At 47.5% G+C, this 10,958-nt stretch overlaps 1 protein-coding gene across 1 annotated transcript; it reads left to right on the forward strand.

The window, feature by feature from the left end:
- Positions 1–6,451: 6,451 nt before the first annotated feature.
- Positions 6,452–7,777, forward strand: LOC308288869 (transcription initiation factor IIA subunit 1-like; the record flags this gene model as incomplete). Its single annotated transcript, XM_080730344.1, has 1 exon — positions 6,452–7,777. One exon carries the CDS (start codon positions 6,452–6,454, stop codon positions 7,775–7,777), a length of 1,326 nt encoding a protein of 441 aa, XP_080586470.1.
- Positions 7,778–10,958: the final 3,181 nt, after the last annotated feature.

Consider the following 10,958-nt stretch of genomic DNA (forward strand, 5'->3'; position numbering starts at 1 on the left):
GCAACCACAATAATACAATCCATTTTATGCCCATATATGGACATATTGTGTCAGTCTCATGTGGTCTATGACGTCAGACATCTATGATGTCAGACGTCAGTCATCTCCATATATGGCCCTGTCTGTCTGGCTCTCTTTTATGCCCATATATGGTGTTCCATGTCCAGGCCAGTCTGTGACGTACTATGACGTCATAGTAGACGGACATCAGACGGACAGACAGCCATTCAGTAAATTACAGTTTACAGTTTAGTCCTTTTAATCCAAAGCGACTTACAATAAGCAAATAAACATCACAATAATAAATTAGATTAAGTGTCAGTACATCAATAGCAATATAATAATGTAAATTAATATCTATCTAGAAAACAAACTATATAATCCGTAAAAAAAAGGGTTTCTAAAAACCTAAAAACAAATGCTAACTAGCTTCTTGTATGGTCATTGATCTTTCAGTAGTGCTAAGGGTTTAGGTGGAGTCTGAAAAGGTGAGTCTTCAGTCCTCGGCGAAAGCTAGCGAGTGAGTCCGTTGTTCTAAGTGCGACAGGGAGTTTATTCCACAACTTGGGGGCCAGGAGGGCAAACTGTCTCGGACGAGTGGATTTTTGCCCTGGGGTTTTTAGCGAGGGTTCTGTCAACATCCCTGTGATCTAAGTGCACGGGTGGGGGTGTAGGGGTTGATCAGGTTTTGGAGGTATGGAGGAGCCATACCTTTGGCTGCTTTGAAGGTCAGCATCAGAGTTTTGTATTCCGTGCGGGCCGCAACCGGAAGCCAGTGGAGGCTGCGGAGAAGGGGAGAGACATGTGAGAACTTAGGCTGGTTGAAGACCAGTCGTGCCGCGGCATTTTGGATCAGTTGGAGAGGTTTAAGTGCACATGCCGGGAGACCAGTGAGGAGAGAGTTACAGTAGTCAAGTTTTGATATGACAGATGTCTGGACGAGGAGCTGGGCTGCCTCCTGGGTGAGGAAAGGTCTGATTTTACGGATGTTATAGAGTGTGAACCTACAGGACCGTGTGACTGATGCAATGTGTGCCTTGAATGAAAGCTGGCTGTCCAGGACCACCCCAAGGTTTCTATTAATAGATATTGTGATGTCAATGACCAAAAGCTTCATTACCCACCCTCTCTCTTTGCAGTGATGGTGGAGGAGTCAAACTGGGGACTCACTGGTATGCTACCTAACCACTTGACTTTCCCCACTCACTGATGTCTGTGATGGTAAATAGTTCACATTCTGTCTGGTGCACTTCTCCAGGGTGGGCTAAGACTTTCACACCAATAGGCTCTATGCAAAACAGCCATGTTGGAAGGAAAAAGGCCTCTTACTTACTTCCTTCACAGGCATTACCAATATATACAAGATTCTTTCTGGCCACTACACGGCCCTCACACCTACGTGGCACCGCTGATCTGACTGATATGCCCATATATGGAGATATCTGTATCTGTCAGTCCTTGTCCTTTTATGCCCATACATGGAGAGCTCTATATAACCATATATGGAGATCCCTGATGTCATCATTATAATTATGCCGAATTGCCCATATATGGTCATGCTGATATAACCATTCATAGGGGTATGTATGTGTTGTGTCAAAAAGCAGACTCCACAAAAGAGGTTAAAGTCCAGTTAGCAGCCATAAAAACTGTAAAAGAATAAATAATAATCAAACCTTGGTTCGAAGTGAAGCTGTGAATTTTTATTCTATGTGTCTATCTATACATTCTGTGTTCTAGATCTATACTTTCTATGTGCTTTAGTTCTATATTTTTATGAATTCTGAATGAATGAATGATTTTATCTGGAGGGCCAAATTGTCATGTGAAGCTTGACCAATCCTCAATTCTGCATGCACGGGACATGTACGGGACAGACAAAGCCTGTTCATTCTGGACTGGAATGACCATATATGGACATGTACGGGACACACAAAGCCACTCCTTGGAAGCGGCTTTCACCGCTTCAAAAATAAATAAAGATATGCACCTTCCATAAGGAAGGCACTGCGCACTCCGGAGAACACTACTGCAAAGTGATTTATTAGCTAAGTTTGTTGTCCATCTCTGTATGGTTATGTCTGAGATCCCAACCACCGTGCACAGGCACCTGCTGCTACCGTTACTTCCTTACCAATGTGTTATCAATGATACTATTGAAGGCTCTGTTCCATTTACATTATCTATTTCAGCCCTATATACATTTTGGCCATTTGAGTACTTTTACTTTTGTTACTTTAAGTACATTTTATACCAGTAAGACTCCCTAATCGGGAGATAAGCGACCGTTGGTCGCTTAATATCAGTGTTGCACTTTTACTCAAGGAAATTCTGAATTCCAGACTTTCACTTGTTAGGGCACGGTCACACCGCACATTTATTCTACCTATGAGGGGGGATTCTGCCACTGCCATTTCAATGGGAATGTTTTTCTTTTGTTTGTTTTTAATCCGCAACTGGCAGCAAACCGCTCCATTCCCATTGAAATGCATTGGCACCATCCACCCTCATAGGTAGAATAAAAGTGCGGTGTGACCGTGCCCTAACAGTGTATTTCTACACTGCAGTATTGCTACTTTTACTTAAGTAAAACATTTGAGTACTTTTTCCACCACAGCCAAAAGTATAGAATAGTGTAGCTGTGTACTAGCTTACCTGTGCGGTGCTTGATCCAGTAAGAGAGGTGACAGCCAGGCATGGAGGTGCTCATACAAAACAGCAGTGAGAGATACTGTGAGTTCCTGTCCTGGGCTGGCAGAGGACAAAATTATCTCCCTGTCCACACACTGATAAAGTGCCATTCACATTGAGTGCTGCTTGACGGTTAGTTTACAGCTATACATTTATTGAGTGGTGCTCCTGGCAGGAGCTAAGTGTGGCCTACATCTTGCCTAAATCTTGAAACAAAGCGCTCAAAGTTTGTTGTATTCGCCCAGGGTCACTTTTCTATTTCACCTATAGTAAACACTGGGGTGGAGAGGACAATCGGCTGACAGTTTCCAATATAATTATTCAACGTATCATTGCTGTGAGGAAGAATCTCCATTTCCTTTTTTTTTTATGCCCTACTTGATCTCACTACAGGTCACACAAAAGCATCAAAAGTAGCAGATCTACAAGCTCGAAACGAGACGATATACTGACTATATACTAATCTACTATAACATATAATAGTGTTTTGGGGAAATATTCTCTGGAAATTGTAATGTACACACAAATATATGTTGGCAACACTGAAAAATGGCTTAGAGTTTAACTTTTACTTTTACATATAGCTTTGAATTAAAATGTTTTATTTTTTTCTTTAATTTAAGGAGATCCAATTCCAAGCATTCCCAAAACATGTATATACTGTATGCTGTATTGCTACCTTTGGGTGTTGTCTGTTTCAGAGTTGTAATGTATGCGTTATGGGTATATCTACTGAACAGTTTCATCACTTTTTACAATGAAAGTGATAAAGATGCAAATATAATATTTGTAATTCAAATTCCAGCTTTCACCATAGCTACTGTACACTGTCTCTGCAGTGCAGAGCGTCCTATCAAACACATGACGTCTGATATCAGTGCATGTTCTCCTATCCACCGTCCACCAGTCTCCATATATGGGCATGTTGACGCGTGTTTGTGGAAGAGTACTCACATGTCTTACTTACCTGTGAGCGGTGCTGACTTCGCATGGTATCAAACACAACAGACGTGCATATCTCCTTGTATGGGCGGTTCTGTACATGACATCAGCTGTGGTGATGTCGGTCTCTGCGTTCCTTCTATGACGTTACTGTAGTCTCGTGTGTTGTTAGTCTTGTGTGACGTTAGTCTCGTGCTCATACAGACACTCATACTGTAGTGTACAGACACTCACGCGGACACTCACACGCAAAGCCAGACATAGGAGTGGTTAGTGCCGCTTCAAAATGCTTTGAAAATAGCAGATCTACAAGCTCACAACCCATCGCCAAGTGACGGGTTGTGAGCTATTTTCAAATGGCTGAAGTACAGTATATATAGGACTGTAGTGGTTAATGTATGTTTCGGAATAATAATCAAAATCTATAAGTAACTGTCAGTAACATCAGGTGCAAACAAACCAGTCAGCTCCATATATGGGCACGAAAGGGGGCATACCCATATATGGGCATATACTGATGGCACCAGGGATCTCCATATATGGGCATAAAAGGCCTGTCCCTTTTATGCCCATATATGGAGATCCCTGGATCCCTGGGGGCAGTGGAGGCATAACCATAAATGGGCAAATACTGACAGATACAGAGCTCTTCATTTATGAGCATAAAAGGGACAAGGAACGACCGATTCATATACATGTACTGTATGGGCATATCAGCATGCCCAAATACAGTATGGGCATATTTGATTACGTCAGAACTACCAACCAACCGATATGCCCATATGGGCATGTGCATACTGTATATGGGCATATGTATAGACACTGTACTGATGACATCAGAGATCTTTATATTTAAGTTGTTTTTTTGTCCTCTCCCTGGCCCCAGCACACATGTAAAGCATCTTTGAGTACTCAGAAAAGTGCTAAATGCCAGATATGTTTAATAATAACTAGAACTGCACTCTGCCAAGGTGCCAATTTGCTCATTGTGCACTAGTAGGCCATGTATGGCCTACTTGTACACCAGCAGAGCGCGCCATGAGGTGCGCTCACCACTGGCATCACCAGGAATGCTGGTCCCTCATTGGCTGTTAATGATGATGTTGCCAGAAATGCTGGTCTCTGATTGGGCTGAGGGCTTAAACACACATAGCTACCTACCTAAAGTACTTGCGCGCTCTGCTGGCGCAAGTAATAACTAGAATAGGTGCAATTGGAAATTGCAAGTGTGGTTGCCTATTTTGTCTAAAAGGCCAGAACATCATGTGAAGCTCGACTTACTGGTTATTATTATACGGCTATATGGGAATAAAAGGCACAATGACTGTAGATCTCCATATATGGGCATAAAAGGGACACAGTTAGACACAGATACAGAAATCTCCATATATGGGCACAAAAGGGATACAGACAATTAGATGTGTGTTGATGATGTTAGTCAGCTATGATGTCAGTATTGTGAGTCATGTCCATTGTCCATTTATAGGGTATAATGCAGGCACCGACACATTAGACACCATAGAGCAGTGATGGCTGAGTGGTTAGTGTCCATACCTAGGACTCCGGAGACCCCAGAGGTCGCAGGTACGATCCCCCGCTCCAGCTATCACTGCTCCCCCCCTTGCGCTCCTTGTGGGCTGCCTCATAAGGGTTCGGCTGGGTTAAGCTGAAAAAAAGCAGCTGGGTTGGGCTGCGACACCCGAATTTCCCCTGCGGGAGGAGTAGGTAACTATTATTGCGACCGTAAGGTCGCAGTTTAGTATAAAAACCTCCACCGGCCGTCCGTCACGTCACACGTCACACCTTTGCCCTGCTCATATCTCCGCATCAGTATGACATCACACTGCTGACATCAGTATGACATCACACCGTACACAAATACCCTAGCAACCAACTGTTTAGCCCCATATTTGGACACGAACAACATATAACTCCATATGATAAACAGTTGGTTGCTAGGGTAAAAAACATGGTTGCTATGGTAAACAGCTGGTTGTTAGGGTAAACAGTTGGTTGCACCGCCAACGTCTGGGACTGGTTTCTAGGATTAGGACCCGCCGCAGTGGTGTCCGGTAAGAACTTAACCGAGATGCCTTGAATCGTTTGGAAGGCCCTGAAGTCTTGCTGGGAGAACTACCTGAAGATCTTGAGATGGTTGGATGTGATGATAAGCTATAGGGCCTTCGGTGTTCCTGGCTGTATGGTCTGAGTCGAGGAATGCTTCTCTCTTCTCCGGTGTCAAAGGCTCCTATTTATAGGGCTTGTTTGTGTATGAAGGTGACATCAGCATGATGTCATCTTGATGAGGTCACTAACTAGACATCTCCATATATGGGCCGCTCATTTGTGTACGATGTGATATTAGCGTGATGTCACCCTGATGAGGTCAGCAGCTAGATATCTCCATATATGGAGATATCGAATGTGAGGTGAGATACGTCAGTCATCTCCATATATGGAGATTAGGGAGTCTTACTGGTATCATATCATTATCATCATATCATTATCATTATCATATCATTATCACATTGCCATGGGAACACAGCAGTGACATCACAGCATGTCATAGGTTATATAAGACCCGGTGTTGCCATGGGAACTCATAACTCCACAATGGGCACAGCTGTGACATCACAGCATGTCATAGGTTATATAAGACCCTGTGCGCATAAGACCAAGTGAACATTTAAAGCAGGACCCCGACAAGTGAAGTACGGCTCTGAAGGTGTGATTCAGGTCTGATCGTTTCTCATCTATCTCCGTGTGGTTCCTTACTACTATGGCAAGCTTAAACTCAAACCTGGTGCATAAACTGTACATGGATGTGATTGAGGACGTAATCAAAGAGGTCCATGGGCTGTTCATGGAAGAGGGTCTGGACGAGCACGCGCTGAAGGAGCTGAAAACGCTGTGGCAGAATAAGCTGATACTGTCCAAGGCCGTAGAGGGCTTCAACTCTGATGAAACAACTCCTGGCTGGGGGAACAAGCTGATGCAGCCCAGAGCTATGGAGGGCTTCCGTTCGGAAAGACTCCCCACCGCGTGGGAGAACAACCTTTTAACGCAGCCCAGCAGGGGCTTCGATAGCGAAATGCAGGCGGCCCTTCAGCATCAGCAGCAGATGCGCCAGTTCCAGCGGAACCAGCAGACTGCACAGCCAGCGGCGGCAGCCCAGCAAGGTCTTCTGCCACCACATCAGCAACAAGCTCCCCAGGCGTGGAGGTATGGAATGACTCCACACACACAGCTCATCAACAGACAAGGCCAGGTGGTGCAGGTGGTGAGCGGGCTAAACGGGGCTCTCTATATCGTCCAGCAGCAGCAGCAGCCCATGCTGCTTCAGCAGCCCATGCCGCCCGGAACCGCCCAGCAGTGCCCCGTCATGCAGCAGCATGGAGGCCTTCCTCAGCAGCCGGGAGTCATCTTTCAGCCTCAACCGTACGTCCTTGTCCCTAGCCAGGGCAACATCCAGGCGATGATGCAGGTGCCAACGATGACACCTCAGCCTGGGCATTGGGCCCAGCAGGTTCAACAGGCCCACGGTGCAGCTGCACCACAGGCCTCTGGCTCTGGTCCAAAGGCAGCTGCTTGGGCCCACGGTGCAGCAGCTGTACCACAGGCCTCTGGTCCGACAGCAGCTGCTTGGGCCCAGGGTGCAGCTGCACCACAGGCCTCTGGTCCGACAGCAGCTGCTTGGGCCCAGGGTGCAGCTGCGTCACAGGCCTCTGGTCAGACAGCAGCTGCTTGGGCCCAGTATGTTCAACAGGGTGCAGCTTCACCACTGGCTCCGAGACAGCCACAAGCCCAGCAGACAGCGCCTGTGATGTTGCAGGTGGACGGGGCAGGCGACATGTCCTCCTCCTCAGAGGAGGACGAGGACATCAAAGATGAAGAAGAGGAGGAAAACATTGACGTAAAAGTGAAGAAGGAGGAGGAGGAGGAGGAGGAGCCACTGAACAGCGGGGACGATTGTGGCGACGATGACGAGGAAGAGGCCTTCGACTGTGAATATGTGGTGGTGTGTCAGTTCGAGAAGATCCACAGGTCCAAGAACAGATGGAGGTTCCACCTGAAGGATGGGATCATGAACCTGAATGGGAAAGACTACCTCTTCTCCAAGGCCATCGGGGAGGCCCAATGGTGAAACAAACGCCTGCTGTGCTGAGAGTACATCTTCGTGGCCATTGGGGATGCCCAATGGTGAAAGACCAGCCGTGTTGAGGATAAATTAACCCCAGGAAAACAAATAACTGATGATGCGGGCGTCTCTAAATGTGGTGATGCCCAAATATGGAGTTGACTGCCTGATGTCCTTGTAGTGTCATGGATGATGACATCACGGTTGGCCTTCCCAACTGCTGCACCTGTACAACGCTGATTGATGAACCCAAAAGTCACAAGAGACAGGAACCATGCCTTTGTCAATGAACATACCTACGGTCGGCGTGATGAAGGGCGGAGGAAGGTGGCTAGAGACGCTAAAAGCCACAGATGATGCCCAGCGCCTACTAAGTACTGTTCCTGAAGAAACTGTAATCCTCTCCATTGACTTCCAATATAAGATCAATGTTAACTAGAAAGATGCAATTAGCCAGTAGCTATGCCCCTCCCAAAAAGCTTTTGTCCAATGCTAGCTTAGAATAACTTCCTGCTTGCCAAGGTTTGCCTTGGCAACAGCCTTGGCAAGATGCCGGTTGCTAAGCTAGCATTGGACAAAAGCTTTTAGGGGAGGGGCATAGCTACTGGATAATTGGAAATTGCAATGGTGGTTGCCTTTGACTCTAATGGGGAGCCAATCAGATAGGGGGAAAAGGATGACATCACGATAACAAGGTATCGTGATGTCTGATTGGGTGAAGGGTTACATCAGATGATTAGAAAAATAGATGAGAACAAGTCTGGATGTCCTGCGGGGCAACCACACTAATTCAATATTTTCTCCACATAGTCTGGAAGTTGCAAGTGGACACCACTTTCCCCCTTTATGATTGGCTCCCCATTAGAGTCAATGGGAGAAAAGGTTACTCCATAAATGCTATACAGAATGCCTTGATATTTTTATCTCACTCTCTGATTGGCAACCACAGCCAATCAAATAGGGCGACGGCACGATATCGAGGTATCGTGGTGTCTGATTGGGTGAAGGGTTACATCAGTTGATGAGTAAAATAGACAAGAACAATAGTCTGGTTGCCCTGTGGGGCAATCACACTAGTAATCCTATATATAAATGTGTTTGTGTTTGTCTGTCCGTCTGTAATTCACGTATCCGTTCGTTCCGACCGACCGACATCAAACGCGCTGTGTGAGTGACGAGTGACGACACAAGCGAGTTCCGTGCCCGCCGCCGATTCGGTCAGGGTAGGCAGTCGTCCAGAACCGCCATCCGACTGCTATATGGGTATGCCTATATAAGGGAGTGTCAGTTCATATGGCCGCAACCATCTTCAAACTGAGGACCAGACGGAGTGAAGCGTCAAGTGGGAAGTCGGACGGATCAGCGGATCGCCAGAAACTACAGATAAAACCACAAATATCATAGAATGCATTAAATGTAAAAAAAAAAACGCACCTGTCTTATCAAACACGACACACGTGCATATCTCCTTGTATGGGCCGTTCTGTCCGTGACGTCAGCTGTGGTGATGTCGGTCTCTGTGTACTTTCTATGACGTTAGTCTAGTGGAACGTTAGACTTGTAGCTTCGATAGCGAAATGCAGGCGGCTCTTCAGCATCAGCAGCAGATGCGCCAGTTCCAGCGGAACCAGCAGACTGCACAGCCAGCGGTGGCAGCCCAGCAAGGTCTGCTGCCACCACTTCAGCAACAAGCTCCCCAGGCGTGGAGGTATGGAATGACTCCACACCCACAACTCATCAACAGACAAGGCCAGGTGGTGCAGGTGGTGAGCGGGCTAAACGGGGCTCTCTATATCGTCCAGCAGCAGCAGCAGCCCATGCTGCTTCAGCAGCCCATGCCGCCTGGAACCGCCCAGCAGGGCCCCGTCATGCAGCAGCATGGAGGCCTTCCTCAGCAGCCGGGAGTCATCTTTCAGACTCAACCGTACGTCCTTGTCCCTAGCCAGGGCAACATCCAGGGGATGATGCAGGTGCCAACGATGACACCTCAGCCTGGGCATTGGGGCCCACGGTGCATTGGGACCCACGGTGGGCATTGGGACCCACGGTGGGCATTGGGGCCCACGGTGCAGCTGCACCACAGGCCTCTGGCTCTGGTCCGAAGGCAGCTGCTTGGGCCCACGGTGCAGCAGCTGCACCACAGGCCTCTGGTCCGACATCAGCTTGGGCCCAGGGTGCAGCTGCGTCACAGGCCTCTGGTCAGACAGCAGCTGCTTAGGCCCAGGGTGCAGCTGCGTCACAGGCCTCTGGTCAGACAGCAGCTGCTTGGGGCCAGTATGTTCAACAGGCCCAGGGTGCAGCTTCACCACTGGCTCCGAGACAGCCACAAGCCCAGCAGACAGCGCCTGTGATGTTGCAGGTGGACGGGGCAGGCGACATGTCCTCCTCCTCAGAGGAGGAGGATGAGGACGAGGACATCAAAGATGAAGAAGAGGAGGAAAACATTGACGTAAAAGTGAAGGAGGAGGAGGAGCCACTGAACAGCGGGGACGAGGAAGAGGCCTTCGACTGTGAATATGTGGTGGTGTGTCAGTTCGAGAAGATCCACAGGTCCAAGAACAGATGGAGGTTCCACCTGAAGGATGGGATCATGAACCTGAATGGGAAAGACTACCTCTTCTCCAAGGCCATCGGGGAGGCCCAATGGTGAAACAAATGCCAGCTGTGCTGAGAGTACATCTTCGTGGCCATTGGGGATGCCCAATGGTGAAAGACCAGCCGTGTTGAGGATAAATTAACCCCAGGAAAACAAATAACTGATGATGCGGGCGTCTCTAAATTTGGTGATGCCCAAATATGGAGTTGACTGCCTGATGTCATATCGTGCATATCTCCTTGTATGGGCCGTTCTGTCCGTGACGTCAGCTGTGGTGATGTCGGTCTCTGTGTACTTTCTATGACGTTAGTCTAGTGGAACGTTAGACTTGTACTGCATGCACTGCATACATAGGGACACACACACAAAGCCAGACGTAGAAGCGGTTAGCACCACTCAGAATATACCTGCAACAATATACATGGAGTACCCTGATGTCATCAGTCTGACATCATAATGCTGATGTCATGTCATAGATTCCTGACTCCATATTTGGGCAATGGGCTTGCTTGACACCGCTCCATATAAGGGCATAGATGGGACACAGAGACAGGTGAAGCCAGAACATATTAAAGCCCATATTGTTGTTTT

The sequence above is a fragment of the Nannobrachium achirus genome, assembly GCF_963921795.1.
Source record: "Nannobrachium achirus genome assembly, chromosome: 7".
Lineage (NCBI taxonomy): Eukaryota > Metazoa > Chordata > Actinopteri > Myctophiformes > Myctophidae > Nannobrachium > Nannobrachium achirus.